The sequence below is a fragment of the Hyposmocoma kahamanoa genome, unplaced genomic scaffold (genome assembly GCF_003589595.1).
Source record: "Hyposmocoma kahamanoa isolate Upper Pololo Valley unplaced genomic scaffold, ASM358959v1 84, whole genome shotgun sequence".
Taxonomy (NCBI): Eukaryota; Metazoa; Arthropoda; class Insecta; order Lepidoptera; family Cosmopterigidae; genus Hyposmocoma; species Hyposmocoma kahamanoa.
In genome coordinates this window covers 3,652,111-3,671,800 of record NW_020654229.1, presented here as the reverse complement: position 1 = coordinate 3,671,800, position 19,690 = coordinate 3,652,111, and the positions used below count along the sequence as shown (strand labels likewise).

The 19,690-nt window shown below is 37.4% G+C and overlaps 1 protein-coding gene across 4 annotated transcripts in view; it reads left to right on the top strand.

The window, feature by feature from the left end:
* The window catches only part of LOC113234521, a 54,384-nt gene extending 38,625 nt beyond the window's left edge, over nucleotides 1-15,759 (top strand). For 3 of the 4 annotated variants that reach the window (XM_026469863.1, XM_026469865.1, XM_026469866.1), the window contains exons 4-5: nucleotides 11,198-11,365; nucleotides 15,480-15,759. In XM_026469863.1, the coding sequence (XP_026325648.1) occupies nucleotides 11,198-11,365; nucleotides 15,480-15,553 (242 nt within the window). In that variant the 3' untranslated portion in view covers nucleotides 15,554-15,759. The remainder of the gene's footprint in view (nucleotides 1-11,197; nucleotides 11,366-15,479) is intronic. The other variant, XM_026469864.1, reaches the window with a different exon arrangement.
* Nucleotides 15,760-19,690: the final 3,931 nt, after the last annotated feature.

Genomic DNA, 19,690 nt, shown 5'->3' with positions numbered 1-19,690 from the left:
ACTACAAGAAGTGGCAATAAGGACACGCATTCTCGATTCGACCAGTGCATCCTGCCAGTATTAGGGGTCGAAACCTGGGTGCTAACAAAAGACATAATTCACAAATTACAGGTAGACCAGAAAGACCGCAAAACAAATGCGTGGCTCAGACAGGAAAACAAAGTCGCAAATGTCAGCAAATGCGTAACGGGTCACGTTGCTCGAAAGCATGCTGGTCCTCGAATGGCAACCTTGGGTTGACAAACGCCCCAGAGGAAGACCGTAGATGCGTTGAAAGGATGACATAAAGAAAGTGGCGGGGTTGAATTCGATACAAGTGACACAGAACCGAGAGAAGTGGCAGAAACTGAAGGAGGCTAACACCGATGTGGTTGAGAACGGCTAAAAAGAAGAAGAACAAGAAAGGGAGACTACGGGCTCGCCGGAAAGATCAGGGTACGGCGGGCGTCCGGGCTAAGCCCTCCGCCAGTGATAAGCCTACATGGGCTTCTCTGGTGACCCGGACTTGGGTATGAATTCCCTGGGGTTCTGGTGAGCTACAAAGATGGACATGTTCATCTGCTCCGGTGGTGTGTGGCCGGGGCGTCTGTCTCGTGCGCAACTAGCGGTTAGTCGCAGTCTAGACGAGGGTCTAAAGCGAAAAAACGCGCGGGGCACGTGAGTTGCCCTTGAAGTTGGAAGCTGCGTCTGGACATTGTCGCAGGACACTGCGACCGAAGTCTCCGGTACTAGCCCGGAGAGCTAATAATAAGCTAGACATTCTTCGGTCCCTCCAGCTGCTTAGATTATTGGAAACTGGAGTGTTGCCGTTTTTCGGCGTCAGGATGTGACCATGCCTTACAGCTCCGCCACCAATGAGGAGATTTGATAGTCGGCTTAGAGTCGCCGGCTCTACGGTAGGAACCGTTAGTTGCCACCGTTGAAATTATATTCTGAGATTATATATTCACAACACCCGAATCGTACGTCAAACTGTCGTATTCGAAACGGAACCGAAATGACGTCATCCCGTACGATTACTCCGTACTTCTCGATCGACAAAGGCTACAAACGTTATTTAGATCACAGTTATGAAATAAAAGTCACCGAGTCACCGAACGTCCTATTACAAAGAGCTTTCCATATTACACTCAATATGGAAATCTCTTATTATTTTAAATAAAGTCTGGAATTTTTTTAAATTTATTAATTTATTTTAATGCGAGACTAATGCATTCCTATATTTTAGGCATTTAAAGTCTTAAGATGAGTATTAAGTATTTCCATTTTTCTTATAACCTATCTCACCAGCTAACTCCGAAAACGCTGTTGGATAACGATATCGTATCCGAATGCGAATCGAACGTTAACTCAAATGTTCTGAATAACACGGTAAGGCCCTTCGATTCGAGAACGATATCCAATGGAACGATTCGCTTAAAATATCGAAGAGTTCTGAATCGGGCACCAGAGACAAAGGAATTTCTAACAAGACAAGGAGGTGGCAATAATTCGAGCCAAAATCCCCAAAATCGTTAAGAGGGCATAAGAACGATTGAAACAGTCGAAAGTTTACTTACATAATCTATACATATAATGTATGTAATGTGCCACGACCTCGTTACTCCACAAAGTCTGCGGATATTGTGGAGTATATACGGGTGAAAGCCAATGCCACCCTGAGGGTCGAGCGGTGGAATGTGAATTTTAAATCATGTGAGAGTTCCTACTCAATATCTGACCTTCATGAAGTGAAGTGACCTTCGGCCAACACTCTTCAGTTTTGACCGAAAGGTGCCGACGTTTCCGAGGCCGGTTACCTATGTTGCGTTAGATGTCGCCGTCCATACGTGTAAATAAATGAATAGTGTTTTATTTTATTGTTATTATATATGTTAATCAATAAGGGATGTATTTATGGGTCAATGTATCCTGAGTATAAATAAATTTAGAAGAATAGTACAATTTGGTGAATTTAAAAGAAAGCCCAATTGCAGTTGATTAAAGTTAAAAAAACCTAAAATTTAATAATCTCAGTACAGTGTACTAAAAACACCGACCTCAAAAGTCATTCATCCCCTAGTTTGACACCCTTAGAGGTGGAATAATTTCTTCAAATTGAATTGGGACCACTATTGCGGTACCCCCTTTCCAACAAAAAAAAAAGAATCATTAAAATCGGTTCACAAGTAATCTTTGAGAAATTGAGAACCTCCTCCATTTTTTGAAGTCAATTAAAAAGGGAGTGTCCCAAGCCCATTATGATAATCCATGTCGTGTCCTTCTTCATAGAAAGCAATCGTACTGCCTACTGAAATCACAACTAACATTATTCGTAACATTCTTTCCAGGTAAAGGTTTCAGTAAAGTCATTAGCATTCCATTACCCGTGCAATAAAAACGTGTAAACAATGAATTGTGCAAATGCAAATTCCGCATTTGTGCACTTCACGGAAAAACGCGAAGAGTTAAAAGGAGCAAGCTTGCGTTTCCGTGTTAAGCTATGTGTGTTATGTTGGCTGACCCTGTCGAGTATAAAACCAGAAATGTCATTTAATTTGTTTGAAAACTATACTGCTAAATCATTACGGTGACAACTGCGCTCCGATTGGCCAGCCCGAATTCGAAACAATTGACGGGTGTAGTCAATTGTTTCAATTCAAATTTATCAGTTTAACTTGAGCTTTGTTACAATGGACGAAAATTGATAACTTACAAATTTAATATTTAATTACCAATGAAATGTGATTCCGTTTTTGTAATTAGATTTTTTGCTGTTTTTCCAACACCACCGAATTAAACAGCCTCCATTGTTAGATATAATATCTTTATTACAATAATTATAGAATGTTTTTGGAATAAACGGAGACGTACACACAACTCAGTTGTTGGCGCTGTACTATTTCAGCTTTATAATTTGTGATTTCAGTGCAAACGAGAATTGATATTTAAAAGTGATATGGCCCTTCTTTCGTGTCTATTTCTGGTTATATACTCGATGGCTGACGCATACGAAAATACAAGTAAATAAAACCAACTATGGACGAGTCTAGTACAGGATATCAAGTTTGACACTTTGGGCTTTGGACATTCTTTTTCAGCGGCATAAAGTTCAATTTAAATCTTAGGGTGCGTACAGATCTGGCGAGTGTGCAGCGAATGCGCCTGTTTGCGAAAAGGTCACGAGCTACACACCGCACATGATAACTAAGACTGCTAACAGATTGACTGCATGTGTGCAGTTACTGCGTGAAGAATTTACATTTTTTTTATAATATCATGGCGGACCAACAAGTCGTGCGCCTGATGGTAAGCTGTCCATAACAGTTGCAGTGACACTCAGAGCTTTAAATCACAAAGATCTGAGGGGCATTGCAACTGCGCCCGTTACCCTAAGACATAAGTTGACAAGTCCTATATGCCTGTAATTTCACCAGCACCCTTACCCTCCAAAACCCGGAACACAGTAATGCTGACATTACTGCTTGGACGAACTCTTTCACAAGGAGCTCTACTGCTACTAAATGTAGTATAATTTTATAAACTAATGTATTAAGCAATCTACAAGTAAGAAGTCTGTATTCTGTAGTTGCTATGCCTTTGCAGGGCGGCACATGTTAACTGCCCAACATTGTAACATGTAGAATTAGCTATATATGTGACATGCAATAAATGAATATGACTTTATTGAATCCTTGGAGTAGTTTGGTAGTTTTTGAAATGTTAACACGGCCATACCGGCGTGTACCACCGTTGGTCACGTGTTGTCACTTGACTTTAGGCTATACTAAGAAACCCACGCCGTCTTAAGAGAAAATGCTTCCTGCCCTCTGCAACAGTCAAATTTTCGTAGTGGTAGCTCAGGAGGTAGAAAAAATCAAGGTTAAAAAACATATTTACTTGCAAAAACAACTAGAAATGTACGTAGTAGAAAAACGAGAATGAAAATAGCAAATAATTTCTAATGCGTAGTTAGAACTGGTAAAAAAAATTCTTACGATTTACTTAATGTTAATTAGAAAGACATAAAGCACATTTTTTGGTTGATGGGGCGATGATGTACCACCGGTGGGCATGTGATAATTTTTCCCGCCGGACAGCAAATAATGGTAATTTTGTTCCCGGTCTGAAAGTGTTAATTTATGTTTTTATTTCAACTGTATATTACAAAGTATGTAGTGTAGCTTAAAATCGGTTTATAAATTATGGGTCTGCCAGTATAACATGCATCATTCCGTGCCAGTATAAAGTGCAGTTGCTAGTTATTTCCTATATAGCAAAGTTTTACCTGTGTTCTTTTCAAGACTGAAACATAAGCCAGGTAGAAATGTAGGCAAATCTATAATTTCACCTAATCTTCCATCTTTGCATTTCTAAAATTATAGTGGTATTTATTAGGGTCAGATGTTTTTACTTGATAAGGAGTTGGTCAAGATATTTTCTTTTATGTTAACAACTTGTGCGCCTGATGGTAAGCGACACGCCTGTCCGTAACAGATAGATATCCTCCGGTCCCTCCAGCCGCTTAGGTTATTGGGAATTGGAGAGACGCCATTTTTCGACGTCGGGAAGTGAGCGTGCCTTACAGCTCTGCCACCAATGAGGAGATTTTGATAGTCGTGAGCGTGCCTACAGCTCCGGTACTTATCTGGAAAATAGCAAGGATACTGTATGTGCACCCGGGGTAGCTCACGTCACTTGAGTCAGTGACAACGGTCTGTGGCAACCCTGTACACTGGCTGATCTGGGGTCAGAACCTGCAGTTAGAAGGTTCCTGTGCACGCACAAGTTATAGTGCCCTTCTCACATACCCTAAGGGTTATCTGCCTCCGTGGCCGAACGGTTACCATGCCGGACTGCCACGCAGAGGTCCCAGGTTCGATTCCCGGGCCGGGAGAAATATTTGTATGGCCTACATTTATTTCTCTCGTGAGTTTGGGTGTAATTTGTGGTTGTCTATGTGTGTGTCCATGGCACCCGCTACACAGGGTTTCCCTAGTGCGGGGCTATGTTGAGTGTGAGCGTTATTATTATTATTATTATTATTATTAGTAGGGAATGTTACTATAATCAAACTAATGTAGAAAAATATGGGGTTGTCCCTAACAGTTGCAGTGCCACACAGTGCTTTAAATCACAAAGATGTGAAAGCTTCTGCCACTACGCCCGTCACCTGACACATAAGTTAACAAGTCTCATATGCCTGTGATTTCACCAGCACCCTTCAAAACCAGAACGCGCAGTAATGCTCACGTTATTGATTAGCGGCAGAAATAGATAAGATGGCAGTACTTCGACGGCCGTACTTTTTCACAAAGTGCTCTACAGGTACAAAATGTCTTTACAATAACAATCTTTCGTTTGTTATCAATTTGTATAACAACCTGTTCCGGTTGATGGTGGGGCATCCTCGTCACTGCAGTGCGTTAGGCATGTTTGCTGATGACTGGTGACGCACAGAATGAGATTAAGACGAAGCACTAAGCAGCTATATGAATCCCTAACATGAGCGTGTCCGACACGCTCTTGGCCGGTTTCAAAGTCAAAGTGAAATAATGATTATTTCATAGGTAAGCAAATTACATTGAAATCTTCACAAATTGTCATAATTATAAATAGAAAAACCAAAACAAACATCTGCAACAAACACATAGAAAAGTTCGTAAGGTCCGCTGGTTCGTGCCGTGGCTTAGGGTATGGCACGGTTGGCATAGCGTCTGGCACGGTTGGCATAGTATCTGGCATGGTTGGCATAGCGTCTGGCACGGTTGGCATAGCATGTGGCACGGTTGGCACAGCGTCTGGCACGGTTCGCATAGCGTCTGGCACGGTTTGCTAGATGGAATTGGCTCAAATCCAGCCGGATCGAAGGTATTTTTAGTGTTTTAGTTAGTTTTAACGTTCGATCATTGTATTAATAATTATAACAAACTAGTGGAGTAATTTCACAAAAAATAATTGAATATTATGGTGTTTACAATAACATCCTTTTTTTTTTTTTTTTGACGGTGGGAAATCTTTATGGATACCCCTGAGCCCAGGGAGACTCAGGGGTTATGTGGGGACTCTCCCTCCAGACTGGAGGGCCTACCCCACTAAAACCCCCCCGGGTTTCCCTCTCGCCGGTTGAGTCGGCGCCGTGGGATCAGTGAGCATTCACCACGACGCCGCCCGGATTTACAATAACATCCTGACATTCAAAAACTTAATCATCACATTTTTTAAACTCTACTGCTCATTCGTAAAGCAGATTCCCATGAGAAGAAACTCAAGGGGTTGCTCTTTGTAATTAAACAATCGAATACATTTTTAACTGACTTCAAAAAAAAGGAGGAGGTTTTAATTCCAATTTTTTTTTTGTATGTATGTTACGCGATAACTCCAGTATTTGTGAACCGATTTTGATGATTCTTTTTTTGTTGGAAAGAGGGTACCTCCATAGTGGTCCCATTTTATGTTGAAGAAAATCATCCACCTCTAAAGGTGGCTGATCATGCATGAACATTCATTTTTATAAATAGCGCCTAAATTTTACTCAAGTAACAATTATTTTAATGGTTGGTTTTGCTATTCTCCAATTCAAGGCGTTTTTCTCTCTCAATATACTTTGAGTAGTGAGAACCGATGTTTATTATCTCCTGTGTCAAGTCCTGTATAGTGGCGAACTAGGGGATATTTCAATAAAACTTAGCAAATAGACGTAATTCCATGTACTTTTGAGGTCGGTTTTTTTAGTACTCTGTACTGAGATTATATCATTTACAATATTTATTTCGAACAGCATCAAGACAACTTGCAAGGGCTGTACGGGTTACTACCATAGCTTTTTGTCACCCAAGAACGTAGAAGCTGTATAATAGCTGCGATCCGGTTTTGAAGGGTAAGGGTGCTGGTCAAATTACAGGCACATGGGACTTGTCAACTTATGTCTCAGGGTGATTAGCGTAGAGGCGTGTCCCTTAAAACCTCGCGATTTAAATCTTGTGTGTAACTTACCGTCAGTACCAGTCACTTGATATTATAAAAAAAATAACCTTTAGTTTAAAGTTTTTGTTTCACTATGTAGATTTAAACCTCGTGAATGGCAAGTTTTGAATATTAACCGGAATTTTATTATAGAACCGTATATTTACGTTATCTAGTTAGACGAAACTATTCGGGGGCTATAATTAAATCATTATAATGAACCGTAATTGACTATGTTTATAAAAATTTACTTATTTAACTACACGTCTTAACTGAATAATTAAAAAATAATTAACTCTATAAATAGCACTTTTAAGAGCCTGTGCACGTATTTTAAACGCGGTGTAGGGATTTTTTTTTTATAATATCATGTGGCGGGACGAACATATATATATACATCATTGAGTACACTTCTGGAATACGACCCTCAGAGTCGTATTCTAGAACTCTACTCAATGCTCAAGTCAGGATTTGAGCAGACTTGAGTATGATTTTCAGTGCTCACTGCAATACTCAAGTTCTGACTTGAGTATTGAGTAGAGTTCTGGAATACGACACTTAGTGTTGTGACGACCCTGAGGTGGCACATTCACACAGGTAGCACATTCCTTCAAAGAAGTTTAAAACACTGTACAAAATATATCCAGGTTCAATCCCGGGCCGGGAGAAATAGATGTATGGCCTACATTTATTTCTCTCGTGAGTTTGGGTGTAATTTGTGGTTGTCTGTGTGTGTGTCCATGGCACCCGCGACACAGGGTTTCCATAGTGCTGGGCTATGTTGAGTGTGTGCGTTATTATTGTATTATTATTATTATTACTATAACAGACAAAACTAAAATTAAAACTATATTTTACCATAATGTGCGTTTACGGCGTGTATACGCACGTCGTTAGCGCGTATAAAATACGCCACGTGCATGGTATTTGACTTTATTTCGTATGAAAATATAATAACAGTGTTAGTATGGCAATACCTATAAAATTATAATTATTTTAACAATTGTCCTGTATACATACCTAGCAAATGAAGTATACATCTCTACAACATGACCTTGGTCACAAAGTTACTAGTTACACCAAGGTTAAAGTTATCGCATGTATACAGTTTTTTTTTCTCAGAGTAATTTACACGCCAACTTGTACGAGTATACTATATTCTTTTAAAATATTCTTTTGTTAATAATTATCAATAAACCACATCTTGCACAAATTTAATACGTAGTATTTTTTGTAATTTTTATTAAAAAACCGACTTGAAAAGTGTGTGAAATTACATCTATTTGTCAAGCTTTTTTGAAATCCCCTAGTTTGCCATCCTTAGAGGTGGAATATTTTCTTTAAATTTAAATAGGAATAATTGGGTGTGTGTATGTGAAAAAGAAATTTAAAACATTTTAAATAACACAAAAAACAAACCTCCTCAAATCTATAAAGTTTGTGGGACATAAATCTAAAGTTATTTTATATAACTTTTATCTCGGAAACTAAACTAAACTTCCTCGGCGTCGGCTAAATGCGGAAACCTCGTAACTCAAGCGCAATATCGGACAATTGAAGCATAAAACATAATTCGTAGACCTTCTTTTAGTATATAATTAATTATGCCTTTTTTACAAAAATAATAAACCAAGTTTTATTGAAAACAGTTAACGGAAAGTGGTTGTAATATAATAAACCTGATTTACTCCTAATTTGCTACTCTAAGAACGGTTAAAGGTAGACGATTAGCGGTAGAATATTGTCTTCAAATTTAAATGGTACCAATACTGAGATACTGGTAAAAACGGTTCACTCAACGGTTCACACACAAATGCCTTAGGAATTATCGCGTAACATACAATAAACAAACACAATCGAATTGAAAACCTCCATTTTTTTCAATTCTATTAAAAATTCTCTATATAATCTTTTATGAAATCGCAATATATTCAAAATAATAATCTTTAAGGTTTTGGGAGAAGCGAGAGTCTGAAATAGATAATAATAATAAAAAATACACACCTTGAGCAGACGAAATCAAACAGATGTGGCACCGAGAAACCATTATGATAGTCCCCATTATAATTTCGTCAACTGGTATCATACCGAAAACCCTTCATACCGCCTTAAAAATAATAGATCTGCACCCTAAAACCTACATACCTCTACAAAAGTCAATTGTAAGAGACACATGCTCGACAGTCCGCAAAAAATACCGCTCACTCACATCCCCTCACAATACCACAACCGAACCAGAATACTTGGCTTAGGCCCGTACCTGGCTCCAAATAACCGACCTTCAATAGAGTACAAGAAAAAAATCTTTATAATAATAATAAGGAGGAAGTAGGATCTTATTACACACCCACCAAATACTCGTAGATACACGCCATACTGCATTTACTTGACTTAGGTCCGTAAATGTGGTTCAAACCAGCTAACAAGCTGAGAAGACTAAAGTAAATAATAATAACAACGCGTGTGTGCGGTCAACATAGCGCCGCACTAGGGAAACCCTGTGTCTCGGGTGCTATGGACACATACATAGACAACCACAAATTACACCCATTCGTGAGTTTTCACGAGAGAAATAAATGTAAGCCAGACAAATATTTCTACCGGCCCGGGAATCGAACCTGGGACCTCCGCGTGGCAGTCCAGCCTGGTAACCGTTCGGCCTCGAAGGCAGTTTGAAAATTCGAAATTTAAACATCAAAATAGTTCTTAGCCAATGGCTCGCTGACAGCCTTGTTGCCGTTTTGTCAAGGACCGCGGTGTCTAAAGTTAGTGAGGTGCGCAGAGTGACCGATGTCGTTACTTTTTATTTTCTGCTTTGGTGCTACATCTTCTTCCATGACGCAACGTTCTCTTATCACACTGTTCTGCAATCTCATCGGAGGCACGTCAACAATACCCGTCAATATTAAAATACGTAATAAATCAAGTAATCAAAGTTTTTTTCCTTCGTGGCATAAAAATCGATAAAGTCAGAATACACCAACCATTCGTGACCAAATAATTAAACTGCTATTAAAAGTTTACGTAGTTAAGCTAACCGTATTAGTATACCGTCCAAACTTTCATGTTAAACTGAAATAAGATGGTTATCGTTCGCAAGCGCCTAAAACGAATTAGGTTCAAGTTGAATTTTAGTTTCTTTTTCAAGTTAATTGTTTTGTCGCAGTATTACAGCTTAATGTTTGTATAATTAAGTAGAGCTTAACTCGCACTCTGGGTTTAATCAGGGGGCCTACAATAACCTTCCCAAAAACAATCTAATTTCTAATGTAAGCTTAAATTAAGCTTGTTATAATATTACTCATATTCGTACCATGACAAACCTATCAACCAAGTAATGTATTATTGCTAAAAAGACTGAAAGAACGAATGATTTCCCAATAATATTCCTTACTAAAAATAGGGAAGAGATAACGCTTATATAATATATAAATATATCTTAGATAAATATTAAGACAATAAAACTGAAAATCATATTGTTTCCATTGCATCCGTGTAACTATTTTAAGATTGCAAAATTTGACATAAGAGCTATATTACTTCAATGTTAAAGTCGCGTCATAGTACGAACTGAGTGAATGAATAGTCACAAAGCTGCCAATAAAATATCATAGTTTTAACATTACATTAAGCTTACTTTAAGCGCGTCATGGTACGAAAAGTCAATGTAAGGTTAAAGTAATATTATTTTAAGAGGTTGTCACATCTGTCCTACGACAAATTTTTTAACCGACTTTAAAACAGGAGGAGGTTCTCAAGTAGACTCGGTTTTTTATGTATGTTACGCGATAACTAGTATGCTGTCTACACTAGAGAATACCTGGAAACTTACACTAGACGAGGGGAAGGACATAACCATGAGCTACGCATTAAACACTGGGTTGTACCCGTACAGCACTTTTTGTCTACAACGGGCTAATTAATACATGTATTGGGCACGACAGTACTTAACCGGCTGCCTCTTGAAATTGTTGATTCCGCTTCGGACAACTTATTTAGATGTAGATTAGAGCACTGGCTTGTCAAGCAATCAATATAATATAACAACACAATTCACACTGATACACAAGTTGACAAGTCCCACGTGCCTGTAATTTCACCAGCACCCTTACCCTTCAAAACCGGAACACAGTAATGCTGACATTACTGCTTGGCGGCAGAAATAGATAAGGTGGCAGTACTTCCCTGGACGAACTCTTTCACAAGGAGCTTTACTGCTACATAGCTTACTGAACCTTTTTTCACCCCGCAGATCTGTATCACGCCTGCTCGAACAGCGATGAGTGTAACGACGGCTTGATCTGCGGTGCTCCTAACATCACCAACAACGCGCCTTACCTCCGTGTCTACCAACCTACCGACAAGATTTGCCTTTGCGATGCTGAGAATGGTTATAGGGAGCGCGAACACACTTGCAGCGGTAAGAATTTTTTTGTTTTTGTTTACCACCCGTATTAACAAGTAATGGGACGAACAAGTCATGCGCCTGTTGGTAAGCGACACGCCTGTCCATAACAGTTGCAGTGCCACTGAGAGAGTTAAACCACAAACATTTGAACGGCACTCAAACTCAAAATGAAATTCCACTAATCCCAACCAGTGATGGCGTGGTAGGGAGGAGTGGAAAAAAGTGCACTTGTCCCCACCAGAGGGACAGCTGGTAAGGACTAGTGGAATAGGGCAAATTCAAATATTTTTTTTTAGTTTATTGGTTCACTTACAGATAAATGTAACATACTATAAATTTAATTTGGTGAAAATCTTTGTTTAAATTGCATAACTTCTTATGAATGAACAGAGCTTGCAAAAACAAACGTAAAACGTAATTTGTAATCTAAAAACAGCAACTTAAATTAAAAAAAGAAATACAAACAAAAACAATTAAATACAAGTTGGTAACGCCAGATAGTTTATGTCTGAGCTCGCATCTCCTTTTCCTTTCCTATCCCAATCCGTGCTACGCCAAAGCTGCATAAAGCGCCAGTGAATTAAAAATAATTGTGTGTGACGTTAACATTCGAACTAAAAAATCCGCCTCCGCATCATATGTCATTTTCAAGCGCAAGTTTTTACATGGTGGCGTTATCGGTGGTCGCATATGAAGAAGGTGAAGCAATACGAGCCTTTCGACGTTTCGGATATAAAGGTGGTAGCACGGCTTCCCTTCCTTTTACTTGCGAGTTCACGTTTTTTCATCTACAGCGTCACCACAAGTGAACAAGGGTCTCTAACAGCATCAAACTAGATGGGGAAAAAAATAAATTAAATTAATTAAGGAAATTAATTTAATTTATTTCAAAAGGAAGCAAATTAGACTTAATAATAATAATATAATAATAATAATGTTTATTTTTACTTTAAACAATAATGTACAAACATACAAAATAATTAATTATAAATTATAAAATAAGGCTAAGAAAATTGTACATTTCAAATTATGTAGGTAAGCCTCTGCAGCCGAACTAGGATTAAACCTGTATCTCAGCATGCAGCGTCTAACCCCAATGGTAACATAAACTTTAGCCAATTATAATTGGTGATCAAATTCGCACAACAAACTACTTAAACAATTTGGAAAATTTAGAAATAAAGATACTTAAATATTAAAAACATGGAAAATTTGTCAAGAAATGAACACAAACCAAAAAAATAGTTAATGCAAAAGGTTAGTTTACTTGAAATCGTCATACTGATTAAACTCTACTGCTCATTCGTAAGGCAGGTTCCCCTGAGAAAAACGAGCAAAAAGCTCTAGGGTTTGCTCTTTTAAATATACATTTATCATTTGCAATACTTATTTCAAACATCGAAGATTGCCTACCTGCAAAAGCTAAATGGGTCACTACCACGGATTCTTGTCACTGCCAGCATTGCCATTGTCGACAAGTCCCAGGTGCCTGTAATTTCACCAGCACCCTTACCTGTCAAAACGGGAACGCAGTAATGCTCACTTTACTGTTTTGGACCATAAATACGTAAGGTGGCAGTACTTCCCTGGACGAACTCTTTCACAAGAAGCTCTACTGCTACTAATACACTCATTTATACGTCACACTGCTCGGCACGGGTCTCCACTTGGGCGCAGTTTTAGGCCATAGTTCGCTATGCTGACCCAAACGCGGACTTCACACGTATCCCGAGTGGTGCGAACCTTCTTCGACGTGCAGTTGTTTGTGCTGCACTACGCTATGTTCGGGAACAAGACCGCAGGCAGGGAATTCCACTCCCTAGCCGCTCGCCGTATATATGTGGAAGCGAAACGCCTCGTGGGAATCTTGGGAATAACCACAACATAGGGATGGAACCCCAACCCACGTCTAGTCCCACGATGATGGAAAGGAGAAGGGGGAATCAAATTATGCAACTCCATCGTACACTCTTCGTGATATATCCTGTAAAATACCGATAAGCAGGCAACTCTACAGCGGTGTTCAAGGCCCTGCAGCTTCGCCTCTACTAATTCCGACATATACTTATACTAATATAATATTCTAAAGGGTTTTTCAACAAGAACTTTGTTTTGTAAATCAAAATAAAACTATAAATTTAGATGACAATTATTCAAATTTTTATTGTATTAAAAAAAGTAAGGTTTGGCAATTATGAATGAGAAATGATATCTGATAAATGTCCACCACCACCACCACAGTTACAGGTGTCGATTCTTTCATCAAAGTTTTTAATCACTTTTTGACAAAATGGTGGGTCTATTTCGTTAATCACTTCACGATGTTGAGCTTTAAGGCTGCAATCATTTCGATTGGCTCCGTTCAATCACATGATCGAGCTGCTTACTTAACGGCTGAATTTCGTGAAATTGTGCGGTCGGGAAATTTGGTTTCCAATAAATTCATTGTTTCGGTGGCAGTGTGACTTGTGGCGCCGTCTTGTTGTAACCAAAATTGAGTTGTTAACATCTCTCGATAGCGTAATCCATTGACCGTAACCGAATTTCTAGCCGAATTTTCGAAAACAAACGGACCAATGCCAACGGCACATGTCACACATTCACCGAAACAATGAATTTATTGCAAAACGACCACAGGGTCGTGGTGAATATTTATTACATATCATTTTTCACTAATAGCTGCCAAACCTTACTTTTTAAATACAATAAAAATTTGAATAATTATCATCTAAATTTATTGTTTTATTTTGATTTACAAAACAAAGTTCTTGTTGAAAAACCCTTTACATTAGAATTGAACAGATAAATTATAATAATCCAAATTGAACCAGTGAAAGACCTAAATTCATATAATATATAATAGGTACGTCAATGTGTACGTAGTTTCCTTTAAGGTTTAAGGGCAAGCTGATAACCTTTGGCATACCACGAACATGCTTTCGCGCTCATTAATTTAAAATAAATAAAAGTAAAAACCCCACCAAAGAATTTCTACTCTATTCCTACCGCAATAAAGTTTGATATTGGAAACAGAATATCAGGATTTAATTTATTTTTCAAGAGCATAGACATTTTCTTTATTTTTTTCTTTATAGAGACCAGTTAGCGACGTGCGTGATTGCCCTTTGCTATTTAATTAGAATTTTATTACTTCTCTATACGAATTATTTCATAATGAGCTCTGATACTGAAAAATGACCCTTAAATTTCGTTTCATTGTCTTCTTATGTCAACTTCTACTTGAAGGACAATTGTGTCAGTAGGGTTCCCCCTATTGACACAATTGCAGGGTAGTTTGATACAGGGGACACATTCATACCCCGGCCATTATCTCCATACCTTCAAACATAATATTAATTATGATAATACTAAAACCTTTGTATGTGTGAGTAATAGACATGCTATGATGCCGCTCACAGTCAGCGGCTGTCGCTCGACAGGCCACAAAGTGTTTTCACAGCCGTTGACTAAAAAATAAGCGACACAACTACGAGTGCCACTGTAGTTTTGTTCACTTTACAGGGTTTTATGTCTTAATGCATGGTAACCTAGTGTTTCTAATAACTAGAATTGCATTGGTTCGTTCCGTGGCTTAGTTGGTATAGCGTCTGGTATTAATAATTATAACAAACTAGTGGAGTAATTTAACTTAAAAATAATTGAATATCAATTTAATAAAAAAAATTAAATAATATGCACGTGTTTTGGTTGTTAGCGACATTTTACATTATGTTTTTGTAAATAAAATAGTAGTAGAACAGCTCCTTGTGAAAGACTTTGTCCAGGGAAGTACTGCCACCTTACCCATTTCTGCCGCCAAGCAGTAATGTCAGCATTACTGTGTTCCGGTCTTGAAGAGTAAGGGTGCTGGTGAAATTACAGGCACATGGGACTTGTCACCTCATGTCTCAAAGTGACGGGTGCAGTGGCATTGCAATTGTTACGAACAGGCGTGTAGCTTACCAACAAGCCCACGACTTACTCGGCTCGTCACTTGATATTACGAAAAAAAAATTGTGAGTAGTTTGCCCATTAGGACACAGAGACTTATATCCAACAGTTACGACGACCCCATCAAATGTAATTTTAAATTGAAATGAATTTTTATCCTGTTTTTATATTTCAGATGCCGACATCTTGAAAACTTCTATTTTCGCCATTGTAGTTGTGGCGTGCATAAGAAAGTTTCTGGTTTATTAAATTATACATAATATTTTAATGTAACGTCTCACGTAATTTTTGTTTTTTTGACATTTCGATACCTTCCACGTAAGTTGTTTAAGTCAAAATGCAATTTTTTGCTTTTTAACTTAAATCATTGACTTACAAATAAATGGACGACGGGTCTAATACAAAACCAAGAAAAAATGTCCCAAGTCAACCTATTTAAACGTAGTGACATGTAAGGGAATATGAAAAAGCTAAAACGTTGAATTTAAATTGTAATGTCATCGCAGTAGTGTCTAATTTTGCTTGCTTCGCTGTCAGTCGAACAAACGAAGACTAAAGCGTGAATGACGCTCTGTATACTATTTTAACGCCCTATAAGTTCGGACACTATTTAGCGCGGACCCCACGTCCATATAATTGTAAGTCAATGACTTAAATATATCTTTTTTTATGTATATTATAGGTTCTTTAATTAAAAACAAAGAAATCACTTAGTGTTATGTTTACTTTCAAACGTGGAAACAAACTGTTGTGGTGGAATATTTTGTTCAAATTTAAAAAGGACTACTACTGAGATACCCTCTTTTTAACAAAAAAACAATCATCAAAATCGGTTCACGAATGCCGTATACGTAGAGTTATCTCGTAACATGACATACGAAAAAAAACATACGTCGAATTGAGAAACTCCTCCTTTTTTTGAAGTCGGTTTGACTTATACAACAACTTACTTACGTGTGAGGCAGCTATCGATTTGTGTGCATAGGTTTCATTAATCAGTTTCGTATTTATTTATAGTTTGTTTATATTGTATTCTAAATTATATTATTGTTTTACATGAAAGGACGTACCTATGTATAAAAAAAATGTAATAGGTAAATGTGCAGCTCGCTAACGCAATTCGTCAAAAATATATCGTTGTGTAATCCATATTTTTATGTCCGAAATGTAGAAAAACATCGAAACAAGTATTTTTAGTGTGTGTTTTGAGTAGAAATCACGTTTTATTAAATAAGTGCCTGACAAAAATTAATTAACAGTAAATGTAAATAGTTTAAAATCATTTATTCGCACAGTCCGTCCATTCCAACCAAATGTTATCTATTTAAAAAAATCACGTACTGTAAAGCTAAGTTAAATGTATAAAAATTGTCGAAAGCGCCATTGACAACGTGACTTTATGTGATTCACCGGTGGTTATAATTCCCAATATTAAAAAAAACAATGTGTTATCTCCAAAATTGTTATTGTGACCGATGTTTCTATTTGAAAGTAATACTGTAAAAGTTAGTACAGAATATACTAAGTAGGTACTTCTTTATTTTTACTAAACTAAGGCGCAAAAAAAGGCGCGAACTTACTTTAATTGTCACTAAGTTAAGGCGCAAAAAAGGCGCGAACTTACTTTAATTGTCACTAAACCGAGGCGCGAAACGATCACGAACTTAAACTGTCACTGACTATCCCGTGCATTACAATATTTTTGCCAACAGCAACAATGGACGAACTATTCTACGCGCTGCTTTTCTAAATCCATTAGCATTTTTGTCTAGATAACTTATTACAAAAAATGCAACGCAGGTTAGTAGAGAGAGCGTCAATAATGTTTTCAGTTTTGATCTAAAATGCACCTTGAAAACAGTACCTGTAGTATTTTGTCGAATGTTCATTCTTGGTTAGTTTCACCGTCCCAAGATAAATAAAATGCTGACTGTACTGTTGGTTAACGCTTTTTTCACCAATTAGACAGTCTATATTTCTACTTAGTTCAACACTGTTAGCCTTTGAACTAATCATAAGAAAATGTGCTCCTAATATTTAAGCTAATACAAGTGATAGAAAATGGATGACAGAAATAAAATAAAAAAAAATAATTAAAAAAGTAAATAATGTAGAATTTGTCAGATTCTACTTAAGGTAGTTAAGTAAGTTTAAAGTAAATTTTGACCAATCACACAATCAAATTCATATTTTTAAAAAAAGAACGTTCCGTTTCTAAATGGAGCTTAGTTTAATATACTTACTACTGAAAACCAGGGACCGAAACACGCAACAAGCTTCTCAACGCATGCAAGATTAGACACAAACTGCATGACAATGATGGAATTCTCCATGAAAAAAAAAAATGGAAATTCTAACATATCCGCCTGCATTTTGTGTTCAATTTTACACGTCTTTGGCGGTCCCGGCTCAAAATAGATATTGTACCCACCTGGAGTTATTGTTTAAACTTGTCCACCTACCTACCATAGAAATAGATATCTTTTTAATTTAACATTTGCATTAAATGAAACAAATTGAATGTTCCAATTGCAAGTTTATCTAATATAAATCACTTGGTAGTCTATGCAATTTTGATTAACAATTTTAGATTATACATAAAACTGTTCAACGCCATCTAGCAGTATTTTACCTAAACTACTAAACTGTTATATAATTGTTATCCAATGGTCGGAAAAAGGTGTTCCACTTAATAGCTACAAGGAGAGACAGTGTTGTTAAAATCACCAAACGTCGTCATGAGGTTTCGTTCAGCCTGGTTTGAAATGAAAGAAAAAAACCTTTGCATAAATTGGAATATTGCTATAATTGCAGTTAATGTTTTGGCCTAAATTACTCCAGTGTGGGTTCACTACATACTATTCACTTTTGAGTCAGCGTAAATTTGGCATTAAGCATAATTTTATCATAATTAAAATATTAATTAATCATATCTAATGTTAAATTAATTCACAGAGTTTATCACGTTATAGTATTAACTATATAGGGTGAAATTGTTTATAAGATAGGATAAATTCATATTTAAACTTTTTTGCAGTGTATATTTTTACAAAATATCCTAACTGATTGAACGACTTATTTCAATAGCGAGGTATACCCCCGAAAAGGTTATATACCGCTAATATGCCGTGACCAGGATCACGGCAATAAAATAGGATACCTCGGTCTACAAAAAAATATTCCATAGTTAAATCAAAAGGAAAAGGCTGTAAGAAGAAAAGGTACATAAAAAACATGCACTACGTTACAAAACACTCCCTACTCAAATATTAAAAACGTGAGGCGGACTTATCCTGAAAGGGCCGAGTTATACAGTATTACTAAGTTAGATTAGCATTAAAATTGGCATATGATTTAGGTTGGGAACTGGTTAATATCAAAATTAGAACAACACTGCTCGCTACAGCGACTGAGGAGGGAGTGACGACGGAATGAAACAAAATGAGAATGGCGAGGCAAATGAATTAAAGAAAGATTCAAAATTTGAAAACAAGTGTCCAGCAACGAGAGAAAAGGTGATATAAAAAGATGGGATCGATGGAAGGAGGTCACATCGTCACACCCCTATTAGTCATTGAATTAAACCTATAGTTAGCCAGAATACAAAGGAAAAGAAAGTTACCCAAGTATCTAATTTAAATTTCATTCAAAGCTGGCTACCCTTATTTCTGTCATAAGAAATTTAAAAAACAAAACGTTTATTCTTTTTTCATAACAGTCGGCTACAAACGTAAAACCTACCCACTGCAAGGTAGTTTATTAGTGGAAACACTTTATTTTGTAGAAAATTAGAGGACTACAATTTTCGTTTCACCGTATATAGTTTGACGTTAGAGCTTGATGTAAAATGTATGTGTAGAAGAGTGCTTAGATTTATAGCATTTAATGTATGTTGTACTTAAAAAGTTTAAATAAATTCTTAACTTCAAATTCATGTCTTTTTTTGAAAATTTTGAAATCTAACCTTTTGAACGCCCAGTCTTTAGTCTTTCAGCACACACGCACCTGTGCCTCTACCACGTGTTATGACAGTTGTCGCTAGTGACCGCTGTGACAGTTTTTTTTAAACACTCATAGCCCCGCACTAAGGAAACCCATGTCGCGGGTCCAATGGACACACACTTATATAACCACAAATTACACGAAGCTCACGAGAGAAATAAATGTAGGCCTTACAAATATTTCTCTCGGCCCGTGAATCGAACCCGGGGCCTCTGCGTGGCAGTCCCGAATTGTAACCAGAATAGTCCAGAGTTGTTTCACAATTATTTTGTACACCTAATCATACAACGCCACAAGCGGTCACAAAAAGAAACAACATTTTGTATATAAACATTTCACACGGTCGCGGCACTGGTGAACATAGTAGTAAATAACACGTGCCGA